Source organism: Heterodontus francisci, chromosome 13 (assembly GCF_036365525.1).
Source record: "Heterodontus francisci isolate sHetFra1 chromosome 13, sHetFra1.hap1, whole genome shotgun sequence".
Classification (NCBI taxonomy): Eukaryota; Metazoa; Chordata; class Chondrichthyes; order Heterodontiformes; family Heterodontidae; genus Heterodontus; species Heterodontus francisci.
In genome coordinates this window covers 91,059,053-91,079,897 of record NC_090383.1, presented here as the reverse complement: position 1 = coordinate 91,079,897, position 20,845 = coordinate 91,059,053, and the positions used below count along the sequence as shown (strand labels likewise).

Sequence of the window (20,845 nt, the reverse complement as noted above, 5' to 3'; positions counted from 1 at the left end):
CCGCACCAGATGGACTGCAGCGGTTCAAGAAGGCAGCTCACTAACCACCTTCTCATAGGGATTTAGGGATAGGCAACAAATGTTGACCTTGTCAGTGATGCCCACATCCCATGAAACAAATTTTAAAAATCCCAAATTTTAGTCGTTCCACTATTTGGGGCCTTGCCTTCAGTATCTGGCCCCTAAGTCTTGGAATTCCCTTCCTAAACCTCTCTGCCTTTCTACTTCATTTTCCTCCTTCAAGACACTCCTTAAAACCTACCTGTAATCAAGCTTTTGGTTACCTGCGCTAATTTCTCCTTATGTGGCTCAATGCTACATTTTGTTTTATAATGTTCCTGTGACACATCATGGGTCATTTTTTAATTTTAAAGGCACTATATAAATGTAAGTTGTTGTTGTTGAATTAGGTCTCAAAAAAAGCAGGAAGAATTCTAGAATCCCAAGTAAAAGAACAGAATACTATGACCAATGCCCTGCATATAATGGAATAAAAACAGAAAATGCTGGAAATACTCAGCAGGTCTGGCAGCATCTATGGAGAGAGAAACAGAGTTAATGCTCCAGATCTGTGACCTTTCATTGGAACTGGAAAAAGTTAGAAATGTAATAGGTTTTGAGCAAGTGAAAGGGGGAGGGTGGGAAGAACAAAAGGGAAGCTGTGTGATAGGGTGGAGGGCATAAGAGATTAAAAGACAAAATGTTTCATGGTGCAAGGCGAAAGGGAGTTTTAATGGGACTAGTAAAGAAGCAAAAGATGTGTCGAGAGGAGGTGTGAATGGTAGGATCCTGACTAGCTGTCATCCGAAAGCAAAGAAAAGGAAATGAGAGAAACAAGCGAGAAAACCAAACCTGCAAAGAAAAGCAAAACAAAATGGAGGCAGAGGTTACGATCTAAAATTGTTGAACTCAATATTGAGTCTAGAAGGCTATAAAGTGCCTAGGCGAAAGATGAGCTGCTGATCCTCGAGCTTGCATTCAGCATCATTGGAACACTGCAGCAGGCCAAGAACAGGAAGGTCAGAGCGACCGCAAGGTGGCGAATTAAAATGTCAAGTGCCTGGAAGTTCGTGGTTGCGCTTGTGGACTGAATGGAGATGTTCTGCAAAGCGTTCATCCAGTCTGCGTTTGGTCTCCCCAATGTAGAGGAGACCACATCATGAGTAGCGAAAACAGTATTCTATTTTATAAGAAGTACAAGTAAATCTTGCTCTGTTAGAGATCCGCTCACAGGGAGGCGTGTCTCCTGAAGTGCTGCAATGTCCACATTGAGTCTACTGAGCTCATTGTTAATGATGGCGGTCTTCCGAGAATCGTTGATTTGTGTAAGGTCTTCCGACAGGCCAGGGCACATAGTTCTGACGTTCTAGCTTGCAAAGCGAAGGGCTAGTAAATTCTTTCTTTTTTTTGTCGTGCTGTTGGTGCGGTGTTGCAGTCCGCTTTTCGGGCAATGACCCTGAACTCCAAGCGCCCATTGAAGCAGGTAGACTGTGGCGGGACAGAACCTTATTGACCGGGGGCTGCCCGGTTTGATGCGGGCGGTAGCTGTCCAGTGAGATGCGATGACCTCTCCCGCCGACAAAGGCAACCCGTGGCGCCCAATCTCTACGCCAATTCAGCTGGACTTATAACCCGTAACTGCTGCCTTCCGTGTTGTTTCGGTCGCTGTGAGGCGACTATGGAGTGACCTCTCCATGACGCAAGACTGGGTGAATGTATGGAGGTTGTGAGTTGCCCAAGAGTCAAAACCCCCCTCTCGGCCTTTCTGGTGGGGTCCAAAGGAGTGCAGAGCTGGAAACATGCCAAAGGTGACACATGACCGCCTACGGGGTTCCGCTCCGGATTTTCTGTTAGGGTTTACTCCCTTAGCCTTGGACTCTCCCGAGACGCCCACAAGGCAGTGGGGTTGTTAGGGGCTCTGCTCAGGGATAGGTGGATGCCGGTGGGAGGAGGGGGTGTGAGGGGGAGGGGTGGGGGAAGGGGGCTGCAGGGGGGTAGGGGAGGGGGTGCAGGGGAATGCGGTGCGAGGGGAAGCTGGGAAGGGGGTGCGAGGGGGGAGGGGTGAGCTGGGAGGGGGAAGCGGGGGGGAAAGGGGGTGCAGGTAATAAAACATTTCATCAGTTCCCACCATCGACGCCGGGAAAGCACATCCGCGTCCTCCGGGAGGTGGGCGACAGCCTCGGGCGCCAGTACCAGCAGGAATTCGCCGACATTGCGCTGCAGATGCACTACGAGCCGCACATCTCTCGCGGGCGCTTTGAAATTGTGGCCGAGGAGCCGTTCCACGATGGAGTCCGGGGCCGGGTCGTGGCTTTTTGCATGTTCGGGGGCACCTTTTTCTCAATGCTTCCCCTCTGTACTAGTCTTATTTCCCTAGGGTTCCGCTGCTCCTTCCTCTCTGCACTGAACTTACTGCACCCCGTGGCCGCGGACGCTCGGGATCCTGACGACCCAAGACGGCATGGAGTGGGCTTCGCCATCAGAAACTCTTTGCTCAGCGTGACAGAGTCACCTTCAAATGGCTCAGAACGTATACTGTCCATCCGACTGCTCACCGCCTCTGGTCCACTACACCTACTCAGCATCTATGCTCCAACACTCTGCTCCTCACCTGAAACTAAAGACCAGTTCTACGATGAACTCCATAATATCATTAGTAGCATCCCCAATACCGATCATCTGTTCCTTCTGGGGGACTTTAATGCCAGGGTTGGGGCCGACCATGACTCATGGCCCTCCTGCCTTGGGCGCTATGGCATTGGAAGAATGAATGAGAATGGACAGAGACTGCTTGAGTTGTGTACCTACCATAACCTCTGCATCACCAACTCGTTCTTTCACACTAAACCCTGTCACCAGGTTTCTTGGAGGCACCCAAGATCACGTCGTTGGCACCAGCTGGACCTCATCGTCACAAGGCGAGCCTCCTTAAACAGCGTTCAAATCACACGCAGCTTCCACAGTGCGGACTGCGACACCGACCACTCCCTGGTGTGCAGCAAGGTTAGACTCAGACCAAAGAAGCTGCATCACTCCAAGCAGAAGGGCCACCCGCGCATCAACACGAGCAGAATTTCTTATCCACAGTTGTTACAAAAATTTCTAAGTTCACTTGAAAAAGCCCTTCAAAACACTCCCACAGGGGATGCAGAGACCAAGTGGGCCCACATCAGAGATGCCATCTATGAGTCAGCTATGAAAGATGGCAGGATCCCCAAGACATATTATACAGCGAGCTCGCCACTGGTATCAGACCCACCGGCCGTCCATGTCTCCGCTTTAAAGACGTCTGCAAACGCGACATGAAGTCCTGTGACATTGATCACAAGTCGTGGGAGTCAGTTGCCAGCGATCGCCAGAGCTGGCGGGCAGCCATAAAGGCGGGGCTAAAGTGTGGCGAGTGGAAGAGACTTAGCAGTTGGCAGGAAAAAATACAGAAGCGCAAGGGGAGAGCCAACTGCGTAACAGCCCTGACAACCAATTTTATCTGCAGCACCTGTGGAAGAGTCTGTCACTCTAGAATTGGCCTTTATAACCACTCCAGGCGCTGTTCCACAAACCACTGACCACCTCCAGGCGCTTACCCATTGTCTCCCGAGACAAGAAGGCCAAAGACGAGACAAGTAAATTGCTGTTTCACCCAAAAAGCGTGTTTGGGACCTTGGACGGTGAGGAGAGGAGGTAAAAGGACAGATGTTGCATCTCCTGTGCTTATATGGAAAGGTACTGTCGGAAAGGGAGGGGGTGTGGACCAGGGTATTGCAGAGGGAACAGTCCCTTTGGAATGCTGAAAAGGGATGGGAGGGGGAGATGTGTTTGGTGGTTGATCACGTTGGAGTTGGCGGTAATGGCAGAGGATGATCCACTGAATACGGAGGCTGGTGGCGTGGAAGGCGAGGACAAGGGGAACCCTACTGTGCTTCCGGGAGTCTGCGGAAGAGGTGAGAGCAGAAGTGCATGAAATAGAATGGAAACAGTTGAGGGCCCCATCAACCATGGTGGGGGAGAATCCTTGGTTGAGGAAAAAGAAAGACATATTGGAAGTGCTGGTATGGAAAGTGGCATAGTCTGAACAGATGTGACAGAGACGGAGAAACTGGGAGAATGGAATACAGTCCTTACAGGAAGCAGGTGTGAGGAAGTGTAGTCAATGTGGCTGTGGGAGTCAGTGGGTTTATAGTGAATATTGATTAATAGCTTATCCCCAGAAATGGAGACAGAGAAGTCAAGGGAAGGGAAGAGTTGGCGATAGATCATGTGAAGGCAAGAGAAGGGTGGAAATTGGAAGCAAAGTCGATGACATTTTCCAGTTCAGGGTGAGACTACATAATGGGTTAGTCCATTAGGTTGAAAGCACTTCTTCCCCATATCTAAAATACTTACATTTGTTACTTGGGTCCGTACAAATGGCCTCTGACATTCTCATACCTGAATTGGCTACTGCATAAATTCTGCTTTCCTGGATGAAAAAGATAAAGAAACAGCTCTTAATATCTTTGCACTGTCACATAATCTTTGGACCAACAAACCATAAGAAAACTTTCATGCCAGACCCAAACTATGAGGAGCAGCTTTCAGAACAAGATACATGCTGAAATGATCTTTATTTACCTCCAATTTCTTTGCATCCTCTTGTGATGACATCGACACATGCAGGAATGAAAGAATATGAGCAGTACCAGCCTTCTGGTACCTCATTTACACGGCCATTCTTCATATGTCAACTTAGATTGGGAGTGGTCATCAGGCTAATTGAACTTTAGTGGGTGCATCACAGCTAAGCCTAATTTTGCCTTCAATGAACTTTCAACTATGTACACATACTAGCAGGAGTCTCTGGATAGTAGCAAGAACCATGAATCTTAGCTAATTTTCTTTCCCTTGGTAACCTAGAACCACTCAGGCCTGATTAACACCGCAACTGAGAACAAACACAGTGCAAACTAATGATTTAATCTAGGTCCTTCCTCATCAATAAGGTTCAATTATATATCACAGTGCATTTATTTTTTTATGGGTGTGTCACAAAAAATTAATGTTCATAATCCGACCTAGTAATTTATAGTAGATAAAGGAATTCATTACATCTTTTTACTTCACTCAAATGTGTATTCAATTCCATATAATGCATTACAACAACAACTTATATTTAATGTCCCAAAGCGCTTTACAGGAGTATTATAAAACAAAGTAAGACATCAAGCCACAAAAGGAGATATTAGGTCAGATGACCAAAAGGTTGGTCAAAGAGGTAGGTTTTAAGGAGTGCCTTAAAGGAGGAAAGTGAAGTGGAGAGGTGGAGGTAGGGTACTCCAGAACTTAGTGCCTAGGCAACTGAAGGTGCAGCCACCGATGGTGGAGTGATTAAAATCAGGGATGCACAAGAGGCCAGAATTAGAGGAGCACAGATATCTTGGAGGTTAGTGAGCTAGAGGAGATTGCAGAGATAGGGACAGGTGAGGCCATGGAGGGATTTGAAAACAAGGACGAGAATTTTAAAATCAAGACATTGCTTGACCAGAAGCCAATGTAGATCAGAGAGCACAAGGGTGATAGGGGAACAGGACTTGGTGTAAGACAGCAGGGTTTTGGATGACCTCAAGTTTATGGAGAGTAAAATGTGGAAGACCAGCCAGGAGTGTGTTGGATTAGTCAAGTCTGGAGGTAATGAAGGCATGAATGAGGGTTTCAGCAGCAGATGAGCTGAGACGGGGGTGAAGTTGAGCGATGTTACGGAGGTGGAAATAGGCAGTCTTAGTGATTGCATGAATATGAGGTCGGAAGCTCATGTAGGGGTCAAATCTGACAGCAAGGTTGCGAACAGATTGGCTTAATCTCAGACTGTTGCCAGGGAGAGGAATGGAGTCGGCAGCTAGGGAACAGAGTTTGGAGTGGGCACCAAAAACAAGAGCTTCAGTCTTCCAAATATTTAATTGGAGGAAATTTCTGTTCAATCAGTACTAGATGTCGTTAAGCAGTCTAATAATTTAGCAACTGTGGAGAAGTCGAGAGAAGTGGTGGAGAGGTAGAGCGGAGTGTCGTCAGCATACATGTGAAAACTAACACCGTGCTTTCGAATGATGTCCTGGAGAAGCAGCATGTAGATCAGAAATAGGAGGGGCCCAAGGATAGGTCCTTGGGGGTCACCAGAGATAATGGTGCGGGAGGAGAAAGAGAAGACACTGCAAGTGATTCTCTGGCGACGATTCGCTGGATAAGAATGAAACCAGGTGAGAGCAGTCCCACCCAGCTGGATGACAGAGAAGAGGCTTTGGAGGAGGATGGTGTGGTCAGCCATGCAAAAGACTGCAGACAGGTCGAGAAAGATGAGGAGGGAAAGTTTACCTTTGTCATAGGATGTCATTATTGACTTTGATAAGAGCTGTTTTGGTACTGTGGCAGGGATGGAAAGTTGTTAGAAGGGATTCAAACATGGGCTGGAATTTTACGCTCCGTTGGGAGTGGGCTGGGAGGGAGGCGGGGTGTAAAATTGAGTGGGAGGCGTGGGGGCAGGGTGCCGTGCTCATCACCTACCCGCCCCAGCTGCTATTTTATCAGTGGTGGGGGAGGTGGCAAATGGCCCACCTGCCCCAGCTCAATTGAGGCCCTTAAGTGGCCAATTAATTGACTTTTAGCCGGTGGGTGGGGCCACTGCCACAACGTAAAAATCCGGCCATGAAGTTCTGAGAAAGATGGGAATGGATTTGGGAGGCGACAACACGTTCAAGGACTTTGGAGAGGAAACGGAGGTTGGAGATGGGACGGTAGTTTGCAAGGGTATTATTTATTTTATTTAGAGATACAGCACTGAAACAGGCCCTTCAGCCCACCGAGTCCATGCCGACCATCAACCACAGTGGTTAGCACTGCAGCCTCACAGCTCCAGTGACCCGGGTTCAATTCTGGGTACTGCCTGTGTGGAGTTTGCAAGTTCTCCCTGTGTCTGCGTGGGTTTCCTCCGGGTGCTCTGGTTTCCTCCCACATGCCAAAGACTTGCAGGGTAATAGGTTAATTGGCCATTATAAATTGCCCCTAGTATAGGTAGGTGGTAGGGAAATATAGGGACAGGTGGGGATGTGGTAGGAATATGGAATTAGGGTAGGATTAGTATAAATGGGTGGTTGATGGTCGGCACAGACTCGGTGGGCCGAAGGGCCTGTTTCAGTGCCGTATCTCTAAACTAAACTAAACACCCATTTATACTAATCCTACATTAATCCCATATTCCCTACCACATCCCCAGTATTCTCCTACAAACTACCTACACTAGGGGCAATTTACAATGGCCAATTTTACCTATCAACCTGCAAGTCTTTGGCTGAGAGAGGAAGCCGGAGCACCCGGTGAAAACCCACACGGTCACAGGGAGAACTTGCAAACTCCGCACAGACAGTACCCAGAATCGAACCCGGGTCGCTGGAGCTGTGAGGCTGCGGTGCTAACCTCTGTGCCACCGTATCGCCGTGGGGGTAGTGGGGTCAAGGGTTGTTTTTTTGATGGGAGGGGTGGTGATGGCAGATTTAAAGGAGAGAGGGACAACACCTGAAAAAAGCAAAATACTGTGAATGCTGGAAATCTGAAGTTATAAACAGAAAGTTCTGGAAATATACAACAGGTCTGGCAGCATCTGTGTAGATAGAAACAGAGTTCAAGTTTCAGGTCGATGACCTGTCATCAGAACCGTTTACAATATCAGCTAACATGGGGACCAGGAGGAGAAGTTGGGTGATCAGCAGTTTAGTGGGAATAGGATTGAGGTAACAGGAGGTGGGCTTCATGGACAAGATGAGCTCAAAGAGGGCATGTGGGGAGATAGGAGAGAACCTAGAGAAAGATGCGAGTTCAGGGCTAGGGCAGAGGGGAGCATTATAGGAAGTTTGGCCAGGTGGCCTAGTGGAAAGGAGGTATGCGGCAGAGGCAGCTGATTGGATAGTTTCGATCTGAGTGACAAAGAAGTCCATGAACTCCTCGCTCTTATTGTTGGAGGTGAGGGTAGAGGGGAGAGCCGTTTAAGAAGACAGTTTGCAGTAGAGAAAAGAAGCTGGAGATTATCTTTGCATTCCAAGATGATCCTGAAATAGTGACCAGTTTTAGCAGATGACAGCAGGATCCACTAGTGTTTTAAGTGGTCCAGCCAGATCTGGTGGTGGATGGCTAAACCAGTTGTCCCACCATATCCTTTCAAGTCTGTGTTCCTTGCACTTAAGGGAGCGGAGATGAGTGCTGTACCAGGGGGAATGGCCAGGGTGAGAAGGACTGATCTTTTTATTGGGGACTAGGACATCAATTGTGGAGGTGAGGTGCGGTTGAGCAAATCAGTAGCTGCAGAATTGCTGTGGCAAATGGAGGGCCAAAGGCTAGATAGTTGAGATTTTGAAAGTGCAATTGTAAGTGAATAGGGGGATAGTTTTTTCCAGGGATGTATATAGAATGGGGTAGGGTTGGGATGTAGGTGGAGAGTGATATTTTCTGTGCATTAAAGGATGTGCTATTGTGACCTCTGACTGCAGAATAGCATCCCAGTACAAAGTGATAGTCTGATTTAACTGCTAATTTCAACAGATTATGCCATTCCATCTTGAAAGGGTTACCAGTAACCGTGACCAATGAAAGTTGATACAATGCAATGCTAGAGATACATAGAACACAGATGTACATGGCATTATCCGGTATTTTATCTTGCTGGCATTGATTAAGAGGTTAAGGTGACCTGGCAGACAGCATTCAACTCCCAAGCGAAGTTCAATTCCACTTACTGACTGCAACTTATATTTATGTGATACAGGTTCTCCTGTTTTACGTTGAGGTTTTCAGAGGGAGGAAAAGATGAACTGGTGAAGGTGGGATAATTTCCCTTCCTCACAACTGGTGCCTGCTGCCTGTCAGCTATTTGGCTGTGAAGCTCCCACATTAAGATCGAGAAGTAGCACTGCTGACATGTGGAGATTTTGAAGGGCTGGAAGGCCCTGGTTTGACAATTGTAGATGCTGAACACAGGTGCAGAATGAGGGGAAGGGGAATAACTAGTTAACTTTTCCATTTTTTTCTTTCCAAATTTACATCCTCACTGGAATCCCACTGGCGATGAAGGCTGATATGTTATAACTCATTCGCCTTTCCACACTCCAGGCAAGATTTATTAACAGCCAAAAAATTTGGGCAAAATTTACCAATATTGTTAGAAATACCCCCAGCACATCTAGTACAGCTACAATCTAAACACCTGCCAACGTAGCAATAGACAGATCCCATTTGAAGGCTGGAAGAAGCCATAATGCACAGCAGATGGATTACTAAAGTATATTCACAAAGCTTGAATGTTTTTGATGACTTTGCTGAAGTGTATTTCAGTGAGGCTCAATTTATCTGGTTCTCCTTCAATTTGTTGGAGCATCAACATTGTATGCCACAGGATGTCAGATTGTACCTGTGATCCCTTGTGCATTTCAGCTGTATTACTGAAGGGAAGCTCCATGCTTTACAACAGAGAGGAAAATAGAATGGAGAATAACTCTGTTCTGCAATTGTTCACTAAGGTTTAATGTAGCCAGAATGAATTGTAAAGGTTTAGCTATGGGCTGCAGTGTAGCTGAACAGGCAGACAAGCCAAATAGAAGAGACTGCATGGTCTCTTAAGGTCTGTGAGACCTTAAATTCAACTGCTTTACGTGAGAACAGAAAACAGAAAAGCACAGTTTCAGTGGTTTATTTGTCATCTGAACCCTGTAATTTAATTATAGTCTGTAATATGTGTATACTTTTGTAGTTCTTTTCTGGTGTCACTGCTATTTTTTTTACTGCCATTGAATAGTGATATAAAATGATGTGAGATCTCGCAGAATATTGGGTTCTTCCAGCTGGGAAAAAGTAATTCGTCATTCTCATTATACAGTAATGTAAAGGATCAGTATAAACTTAAGTAGAGTTTATTGTCTGAATATGCTGCGCTATGCCAGATGGTAAGTAGTATCATAGAATGGATGATGAGTTCATAGAATGCTTTCAAGATATTTTCTTAGAGCAGCATGTTCTGGAACCAACCTGAGAGCAGGTTATGTTAGACTTAGTTTTGTGTAATGTGACAGGATTAATTAATGACCTCAGAGTAAAGGCACCTCTGGGTAGCAGCGACCACAATATGATTGAATTTTACATCCAGTTTGAAAGAGAGAAGAATGGGTCTAAGACTAGTATTTTAAACTTAAATAAGGGCACCTATGTGGGTATGAAAGCTGAGATAGCTGAAGTGAACTGGGTTACTAGGCTAGGAAATAGATCAATAGAAAAGCAGTGGCAGACGTTTAAAGGGATATTTCAGAATACTCAGAATAAGTATATTCCTACTATAAAGAAAACTTCTAAGGGGAGGACCCACGATCTGTGTCTAACTAGTTAAGGAAAGCATCACACTTAAGAAAAAAAGCATATAATTGCGCAAAGATGAGTGGCAGGTCAGATGATTGGTCAGAATATAAAGAGCAGCAGAGAATGACTCAAAGGTTAATCAGGAGAAAGAAATTAGAGTATGAGAGGGAGCTAGCTAGAAATGTAAAAACAGATAGCAAGAGTTTCTACAGATATTTAAAAAGGAAAAGAGTGAGTGTTGGTCCTCTAGAGAGTGAGAATGGGGCGTTAATAGTAAATAATAAGGAAATGGCAGATGAAATAAACAAATATTTGCTACTGTCTTCACTACAGAGGATACAAAAAACATTCCGTAATAGCTGTAAATCAGGAGGTGGAAGGAAGAGAGGAACTTGGTGAAGTTACAATCACCAGGGAAACGGTACTAAGCAAACTGATGGAACTGCGGACCGACAAGGCACTGGGTCCTGATGGGCTTCATCCTAGGGTCTTAAAAGAGATGGCTAATGAGGTAGTAGATGCGTGATGTTAATTTTTCAAAATTCGCTGGATTCTGGAAAGGTTCCATCAGACTGGAAAGTAGCAAATATAACCCCTCTATTCGAGAAGGGGTGGAAGACAGAAAACAGGTAACTATAGGCCAGTTAGCTTGACATCTGTCGTGGGGAAGGTGTTAGAATTGATCATTAAGGAGGCTATAGCTGGGTACTTAGAAAAACTCAAGGTAATCAGGAATAGTCAGCATGGCTTTGTGAAAGGGAAATCATATTTAACCAATTTATTGGAGTTCTTTGAAGGAGTGACATGTGCTGTGAATAAAGGGGGGCCCATTGATGTATTGTACTTGGATTTCCAGAAGGCATTTGACAAGGTGCCACATAAAAGGTTATTGCACAAAGTAGGAGCTTATGGTGTAGAGGGTAACATATTAGCATGGATAGAAGATTGGCTGGCCGGCAGAAAAGAGAGTATACATAAATGGGTCCTTTTCTGATTGGCAGGATATGATGAGTGGAATCCCGCAGGGGTCTGTGCTTGGGTCTCAACAATTTATATCAATGACTTAGATGAGGGGAGCAATAGCATGCTAGTTAAATTTGCAGATGACACAAAGATAGGTAGGAAAGTATGTAGTGAAGAGGACATAAGGAGGTTGCAGACCGATATAGATAGGTTGAGCGAGTGGGCAAAACGCTGGCAGATGGAGTATAATGTGGGAAAATGTGAAGTTGCTCACTTTGGCAGGAAGAATAAAACAGCAGAGTATTACTTAAATGGAAAAAGACTGCAGAATTTCGAGGTGCAGAAGGATCTAGTTGTTCCAGTGCATGAGTCACAAAAAGTTAGTATGCAGGTACAGCGAGTCATAAATAAGGCTAATGGAATGCTATCCTTTATTAAGAGAAGAATTGAAAATAAAAGTAAGGATGTGATGCTTAAGTTATAGAGGGCACTGGTGAGACCACATCTCGAATACTTTGTGCAGTTTTGGTCTTCTTATTTAAGGAAGGAGATAAATGCTTTGGAGGCAGTTCAGAGGAGGTTTACTAGATTGATACCTGGAATAAACGGGTTGTCTTATGAGGAAAGGTTGGACAGACTGGGCTTATTTTCACTGGAGTTTAGAAGTGAGGGGAGACTTGATTGAAGTATATAAGATCCTGAACGGTCTTGACAAGATGGATGTGGAAAGGATGTTACCTTTTGTGGGTGGATCCAGAACTAGGGGGCACTGTTTTAAAATTAGGGGTCGCCCATTTAGGACAGAGATGAGGAGAATTTTTTTCTCTCAGAGGATTGTCCAACTTTGGAACTCTGTCTCAGAAGGTGGTGGAGGCGGGGGTCATTGAATATTTTTACGGCGGAGGTAGATAGATTCTTGATAAGCAAGGGGGTGAAAGGTTATCAGGGGTAGGTGGGAATGTGGAGTCGAGGTTATAATCAGGTCAGCCATGATCTTATTGAATGGCAGAGCAGGTTCGAGGGGCCGAATGGCTTACTTCTCCTAATTCATATGTTCGTAGAATGATACAGCACAGAAGGAAGCCATTCAGCCCACCTTGCCTCAGCCAGCGCTTTGACAGGTAGCACACCCCTGTTATTTCCCAATAGCCCTGTAAATGTTTTCCCTTCAAGTATTTATCCAATTCCCTTTTGATAGTTAGTATTGATTCTGCTTCCACAACTCTTTCAGTCAGTGTATTCTAGATTACAACAAATCGCTATGTAAATTACTTCTCATGCAACCTCTGGTTTGTTTGCCAAACACTTTAAATCGTGTCCTCTGGTTACCAACCCTTCTGCCACTGAAAACAGTTTTTCCTGGTTTACTCTGTCAAAGCTGTTCATGACTTTGAACACCTCTATCAAAGTGTGAGTACATGTGAGATCCTGCTTTTCAAGCATAAATATTGACTACGCGATAGACTAATACTTCAATGGTGTGCTCAGATTACCTAACATGAGTAAGTACACCAGTCTGATCTGATGTAAGTTAGTTGAAATCTTTGAGATCACGAGGGCTGTATTGTCAAAGCTGTCAGAGAAAAGCCAACTTAATTTTTCAAAACATCTATTGACATTTTTAATTCCACAATTGAAGCACTAGCTGTTATTTATCACTACATCAAAACAATAAGAATTACCCAGGAAGGGAATCTGTGCAGAGGAGGTGTTGGCGGCTTGTTGTTGCAAACTTTGCCTGTCGTGTCTACTGTTTCTGGTTGCTCCTCTGCGATTTGGTCTTCAGATAAATCATACAAAAACATTCCCTCATCATAGCCAGTTTCCATTTTCTCCAGAATATCATTTTCATCTTCATTGATATCGATGTCTGTCTCTTCATGACGCATTGGCCTCACCATACTAATAGCATTTCGGTTTCTGCCAAACAGACGGTCAGTACTTAATTGAGGTTGGCTAAAATGTTTCTTGGCTTTGGCCACACTTACACTAAATACATTAGGAGTCCTTAATTTTGGAGGTGCTAAGTTAGAGAATGAATTTGCCTCAGTTAAGGAGTGCATGGGCTGGGTACTGGTGGCCGTTGCAGGAGTTAGATGTTTCGGTGTAACTGCAGATGTTAGAATTAGGCTTGGAGTATTTGTTTCATTAGATGATGATGAAGAATCTAGCCTTTGAGATTCAAATTTCTTGTTTAACTCATCAGAGGAACAATCATGATCCATTCTTTTAATCAGTGTTTTTGAGTTCATTATTATGCTTGGAAAATGATCCACTACATGTAGAGTTTCAGTATTTTCACCTTGTGAGGGTAGTTTTTGCTCAGCTTGGTGAATTACTACAGCCTCATCATCGAAGGCAGAGTTACTGTCATCAGATGCTGTCAAATAAGTGTCACTCCCAATGTGACTAAGTCTGATGCCTCCTTCTGACGTGTGATTGGACAGATATGACAAACATTTGGATTTTAGCTGTTTTTCTCTCTCTTCATCGGAACTGCCATCACTCAAAGACATAAAAGCTGTATCTTCTTTTGGCAAAAGCTGGTGGCTAGTAAGTCCTTTTCTACCTTGTAGCTCAGGTACACAGTTGTTTTGAAAGAAACCCCTTTGATCTTTTTCAGTATTTTGAATGGAATTCATTTCTGGCCTCTTGTTCATTTCATTTTCTGAAAAAAGTAATTACACAAGTTACATTATGTACTCTTGTTGGCCACCTCAAGTACAGATCAATGATCTTTATCACAAACAGTGGCAACCAGTGTGCTGTGTTAACTAACCCTGTGCATTTAATTCAGTTTCTCCACATTGCCTTTTTGAATTTCCTGGAAAGACTGTAAACAAACCACCCTAAGGATTTTTTTTTTTTTTTTAAAGGTCTCTAGAATGAAAACATTTAAAGAGATAAAATGGAGAAAGTCTGTACTCATTTTCATAAGAGAAACACTTGTTTAAAATTTTTATGCTTATAAATGTATCAAAAGTTTCTAGCCTACACAGCTAGCTTTTTTGTATAATAAAAGCAAAATACTGCAGATGCTGGAAGTCTGAAATAAAAACAAGAAATGCTGGAAATACTCAGCAGGTCTGGCAGCAATTGGGGAGAGAGAAGCAGAGTTAACGTTTCAGAACTGGCAGAGGCTAGAAATGTAATAGGTTTTAAGCAAAAAAAAAGGGTGGGGCAAGATATAACAAAAGTAAAGGTGTTGATAGGACAAGGTTACAGAGAATAACTGACTAGAAGGTCATGGAGCAAAGGCAAACGGTATGTTAATGATGTGGTGAAAGACAAAGCGTTAGTGCAGAGAGGATGTTAATTGACAGAAAAATAGAACACCTGGCCCAAAGCACAAACATGACAAAAAAGCAGTGGTTAGGTACATGGTAAAAAAAATGAATGATGAAACAAAATGAAATAGAACAAATACAAAAGAAAAAAGAAAAAAGAAAAAGAAGCTGAAAATAAAAAGGAAGGCCTGTCATGCTCTGAAGTTACTGAACTCAATGTTCAGTCCGGCAGGCTGCTGTTCCTCAAGCTTGCGTTGATGTTCACTGGAACATTGCAACAATCCCAGGACAGATATGTGGGCATGAGAGCAGGTGGGGGTGTTGAAATAGCCAGCAACCGCAAGTTCAGGGTCATGCTTTTGGACTGAGCAGAGGTGTTCCGCAAAGCCGTCACCCAATCTGCGTTTGGCCTCTCCAATGTAGAGGAGACCACATCGTGAGCAGCGAATACAGTATACTAAATTGAAAGAAGTACAAATAAATCGCTGCTTCACCTGAAAAGAGTGTTTGGGGCCTTGGATAGTGAGGACAGAGGTGGTGAACGGGCAGGTATTACACCTCCTGCGATTGCATGGGAAAATGCTGTGGGAAGGGGACGAGGTGTTGGGGATAATGGAGGAGTGGACTAGGGTGTCGCGGAGGGAATGATACCTTTGGAATGCTGACAGGGGAGGGGAAGATGCGTTTGGTAGTGGCATCACGCTGAACGTGGCGGAAATGGCGAAGGATGACCCTTTGGATGTGCAGGCTGGTGGGATGGAAAGTGAGGACAAGGGGAACCCTGTCACGGTTCTGGAAGGGAGGGGAAGGGATGAGGGTAGAGGTGTAGGAAATGGGCCGGACACGGTTGAGGGCTCTGTCAACCACAGTGGGGGGAATCTTCGGTTGACGAAAAAGGAAGACATATCAGAAGCGCTGTCATGGAAGGTTGCATCATCGTAGCAGATGCGTCGGAGACAGAGAAACTAGGAGAATGGAATGGAGTCCTTGCAGGAGGCAGGGCGTGAAGAAATGTAGTCGAGGTAGCTGTGGGAATCGGTGGGCTTATAATGAATATTCGTAGACAGCCTATCCCCAGAGATGGAGACAGAGAAGTCGAGGAAGGGAAGGGAAGTGTCGGAGATGGACCATGTAAAGGTGAGAGAAGGGTGGAAATTATTGCATGTTCTACAGTAATTTAAGGAGGATTCCACCCACCTGTAAACTTTATGTCCACTGACCCAGCTTCTAGTGTATTCTGCTGGAGACTTCTGGGGTTTCCTTTAAAGTATCCAAAAGTCAGACTGCTAAGCCGTTGTGCTTCCCCTGATGTTTTGTTTAAGTCAGATGATGACTTTTGTCCTCGACTCCCTGTTAGGGCTGAAAGATAGCAACAAGCACTGGTTATTTAAATATAACTCTAGATGATTCCTGACTGCAGCGTAAAAGTAATCTTATTTCTGGTGGAAATAGTGGATCATGATGTACAGCAAAGCTTCCTTTACTCCAAAGGTTCTCCAAACGAGATGTGTCTCTCCTGTGGGGTGCTGGTCTGTCCCAGCGGAAGTAAGTGCAGGGCCTTACTGGTACACTCATAACTTGTGAGGGCTTTTCTATGTGAAAAATGGGCATCATAAAAACAAGCAAAGTTTGGCAGTTTGAGTGCAGCTGTCAATCAATACATACTAAAATGCCATGCCTGAACAGGTCAGTGAGCCAACCTGGCTGAAATTATACTGTACATCCTAATCTAAACCATGCTCATGCATCTTGCTATGATATTTGTATTTATATTTTTTCCAAAATATGGAGTGGGATGGGGTAATACATTGAAAGTGACTTCAGAACAGAGTTTGTGATTCTGCTTATCCTTCACCCTAATGTGATTATGTCATAGACAAGCCAAGTGCTTTAGTTTTATTTATAATGTTGGTGTTTTTAGAAAATAGAAATGAGGCACCTTTTTGAGAAATAGTCAGTGCTGTAATCTGCTTTGTGATCTTGGCTATTTCAATCGATAGCTATACTGGAGAATTTATCTGTAACTTAGCAGTACAAACATGCATTCCACCTCTTAGATCCATGAAACTGACTTCTCAGGTTGTTAAGTTTGGGTTATCAGACATGATTACAGGTCGAAGTCATCGGATTAGCTTCCAACTACAAAAATGTGATGAGTCTTAGTGGGTATTAAATGAACCGTCACTTTACAGCAACATTTGTCACCTACAATTGGTGCCGAACGGCAGCTCTGATTGTGCTTGTCTTCACCGACAGCACTGGAAAATGCTACAAGTGGCTGCCCCATAGTGTGGGGAGATAATGAGCATAGCTTTAAGCAGAAAGAAGAGGACCATGGCAGAACGTGTATATTTATTAGGAGCAGTTAAGGCCAAAGAAAAATGTTACGTTGGAAGTTAAGATATTAAAGGGATACTCAACACAATACTGAAATGTCGGCCCAGAACCTCCTGGAAAGTTTCAGCGTAGATATGCATTAGAGTGGAGATGTAGGATTTTTTCCGGAGAAGTTTTGTGTGCAACTAATTTACACCAGTTTTAGGCTGAAACATCACTAGGTGCGAATCTCCTCAATCGACTGCGTCACTCCTGAGATGTGGTTATCACAATCCTTTGTCGCAGATTTGAACAGCTTTGCTCCATCAGAACTACCAGCTCATATCATAGAAATCATAGAAATATACAGCACGGAAGGAGGCCATTCGGCCCTTCATGTCAAAACTGGCCGAGAAAGCCATCCAGCCTAATTCCACTTTCCAGCTCTTGGTCCATAGCCTTGTAGGTTACAGCACTTCAAGTGCATATCCAAGTACTTTTTAAATGTAATGAGGGTTTCTGCCTCCACCTCCCTTTCAGGCAATGAGTTCCAGATCTCCATCCACCTCTGCTTGAAAAAATTTCCCCTTGAATCCCCTCTAAACCTCCTACCTCACCCTAAATCTATGCCCCGGTTATGGACCCCTCAACCAAGGGGAATGGGGTCTTCCTATCCACTCTATCTAGACCCTTCATAATTTTATATACTTCAATTAGGCCTTCCCTCAGCCTCCTCGGCTCCAAAGAAAACAACCCTGGCCTGTCCAATCTTTCCTCATAATTAAAATTTTCCAGTCCACGCAACATCCTCATAAATCTCCTCTGTACCCTCTCTAGTGCAATCACATCTTTCCTATAATGTGGCGACCAGAACTGCATGCAATATGCCAGCTGTGGACTAGTGTTTTATACAGTTCCAGTATAACGCCCAACTCTTATATTCTATGCCTCAGCTAATAAAGGTGAATATCCTATGTACCTCTTGACCAACCTATCCACCCACCTTCAGGGATCTGTGGACATGCACTCCATGGTCCCTCTGTTCTTCTACAATTCTCAGTATCCTACCATTTATTGTGTATTCCCTTGCCTTGTTAGTCTTCCCCAAATGCATTGCCTCACACGTCTCTGGATTGAACCCCATTTGCCACTGCTCCACCCATCTGACGAGTCCATTGATATTTTCTTGCAGTCTACAGCTTTCTTCTTCATTATCAATCACACAGTCAATTTTTGTATAGTTTGCAAACTTCTTAATCATACCACTACATTCATGTCCAAATCAATCATATATACCACAAAAAGCAATGGACCTAGTACTGAACCCTGCAGAACCTCACTGCCAGTTTCCTGAGGCGAAACTGACAAGCTCAAAGTTTAAAATGTTCCGCCAGAAAGAGCTAACCCACCTGAGATTGCTAAATGGCCGGTTAAGTCAGTTAATGAGCTTGTTGTCAGCTTGTTAAGGGCCAGTGTGAGGACCTGGTGAGAAAAGGGTCTAGGGTTCCCTCTCAGCATTCACCTGGTCTTACTGTAACAGGGTTTTATTTTTAAGATACCGTGTTTTTAGCTCCCCCTTAGTGAATCCTTGTTCACTAACTTCCAATTATAAGGCAGAGAAACTAGCCAAACAGGTTTTCTTAGGCTTAAAGACAAAAGGTTGAACTTTATTGAAACTTAAACTCTAATTCCGTAAATGCCGACGGATACACAACGCGCCCACGCTAGCATGCATACACGATACACATGTGCAGATAGAGAAAGAAAAGGGCAGACGAAAATAAAGTGGAAAAGTTTGAGGCAATCTCTGAAGAGGGTTTTTGTTACGGTTCTTCGAGCTCACTGAAGTGTCCTTAATTGTAGGCAGATCTTGCTCTTTGTTGGGGCCCAGTATTCTTCTTAAACCTTGTTCGCTGTAGGAGACCTTTCTCTCTTTGGGTTCATGTGTCTTCAGTGGATCTGGAGTTCCATGAGAAAGAGAGCCAGACCCGAGAGGTCTTCTTCAGTCCAGGAGCATACTGCAGTCTCCCTGTTCAAAAACTCTTTGTACAATTCAGAAAAACCAGGTTGCCAAGCAGGCTAGTCACATGACCAGCTGGTCTGACCACATCGGTTTGTGGATTTGGCCATCCCAGCAGTCATCCTGAAATTTGAACTCCCTCAGCTTCAATGTCTGGTCCTCAAAGTCCATTGTGGGTTAAATTGGACAAGGGAAGTGATCCCTTTGTCTCCACAAGCACAGTCTGTCATTATGCAAATGTCTTTACAGCCACGGGCCGGGTGATTTCTTTTTTAAACAAGTCCTTTCTTCACTTCAGCAACAGTTTTCAAATCAATGTTCATATGACAAAATTAATGTGCTTCATTCTTGGCAGCTGGGGGGGAGGGGGGTGGGGTTGCATGACAGCCAGTTTTGAACTTTCTTTTGGAGGCATGAGAACCATGCAGGGTCTGAACCACGACAGGAAGGAGGAGGCACAAATAAAGTGGGATGCCAGTCAGAATGGCAGGACAACAGCAAGAGGGTCCATCAAAAAGGGAAGGCTCAGAAAAGGCCCTCAATCACAGGCAACCAGTTGTACAGTCAGGAGAATTATCTGTCATATCTCCTCACTCTTGACAAGGGTGGGGTGAGGTTGTGAACAGTCCCCTCTGCTTACGGGCCTCACGGGTTCATGAGGTGGGGTTCAGGAATACTGCACATTCCAACAGAAAGGAAGGACAAACCAGAAAATGGGATTAAGCTACTCTGGGATAGGATAGCCTAGCGATGAGGTGCAGCATTTTCAGATGCAGAGGCAGACCCTTAGGCAACAGAGTGCAGGGGTAAGGAACAAGGGGCAGGAAGGAAATGAAGGTGATACCCTCAGCAGAGGGTGTACCACCAAAGGAGAAGCTACCTGGGCATGTTAGAGTGTCAGTGCTGCAGAAGGCTGCGCGTTTCCAGGCAAATGGTTACTTACTTGTGTGCCCTCGTTGAGGGTCATCCGAGGGCTCACAGGAACTGTCACCATGCCCTTCCCATGGCTGTAAAAGTCAGTGGCCTTGCACTTTTTGGCAACTGGGTCCTTCCATGCTGGGGCAGCAGACATTGGTGGCATCTTGCAGGCAGCAGCACATCATTGTATCACAGAGCTAATGGATGCTCTGTTCGAGAGGGCAGGGGGTTACATTGAATTCCAGATGTATAGCAGCACTCAGGTTCAGAGGGCAGTGGGATTTGCCTATGTGCAGCGAATCATCGATTGCACCCATGTGGTCATCAAGAACTGACTGACCAGCCAGGGAAATTCCTCAACAGGTAGGGAGGGATACCACTCCTTAAATGTTCAGCTGGTCTGCGACCACAGCAAGAGCTTCATGCAAGTGCGTGCACACTATCCTGGAAGCTGCCATGACGCCTTCATTCTTCAGCAATCGCAGGTGGCGTAGCTCTGCATGGAGTCATCAGAAATCTGTGGATGGCTGTTAGCGGATAAGGCTTTTCCCATGAGGAGAAGGTTGATGACTCCGGGGCTTTATCCCGCCAAGGAGGCTGAGAGACACTACAACCGATGCCACTTGAGCACAAAGGTCTTCAGTAAGCAGCCTCCTGAAGATGAGGTTCAAATGTGTTGACTATTTGGGTGGCACCCTCCAATACACAACCTCAAGGGTCTCGTGCATTCTGGTGGCCTGCTGAGTACATCATAACATGGCCCTCCAGATGGGTGTGGACTTGAAGAGGGAGAAGTGCTGAAATGGCACAGCTCCTTGGAGGGGGAAGACGATGAGGACAAGGAGGAGGCTGAAGGAGAACAGGAAAATGGTCACCAGGCCTTGCAGGGATGTCACCGTGGTAGACTTAGGAGGCGGAGCACTCATCAGGATGGCAGAGATGCCAGGACCACTCTGATCCAGCCACATTTCACCTG

General features: G+C 45.0%; 1 protein-coding gene across 6 annotated transcripts in view; it reads right to left on the bottom strand.

Annotated features, from left to right (window-relative positions):
* plekhh2 (pleckstrin homology domain containing, family H (with MyTH4 domain) member 2) overlaps positions 1–20,845 on the bottom strand; it is a 220,935-nt gene that overhangs the window by 73,601 nt on the left and 126,489 nt on the right. For all 6 annotated transcript variants that reach the window (XR_010976258.1, XR_010976259.1, XR_010976260.1 and 3 more), the window contains 3 exons: positions 15,813–15,974; positions 13,011–13,996; positions 4,384–4,459 (listed from right to left, as the gene is read on the bottom strand). Coding sequence is in view for 3 of the 6 variants with exons in the window: in XM_068045177.1 (XP_067901278.1) it covers positions 4,384–4,459; positions 13,011–13,996; positions 15,813–15,974 (1,224 nt within the window). In the remaining 3 variants the exon portion in view is untranslated. The remainder of the gene's footprint in view (positions 1–4,383; positions 4,460–13,010; positions 13,997–15,812; positions 15,975–20,845) is intronic.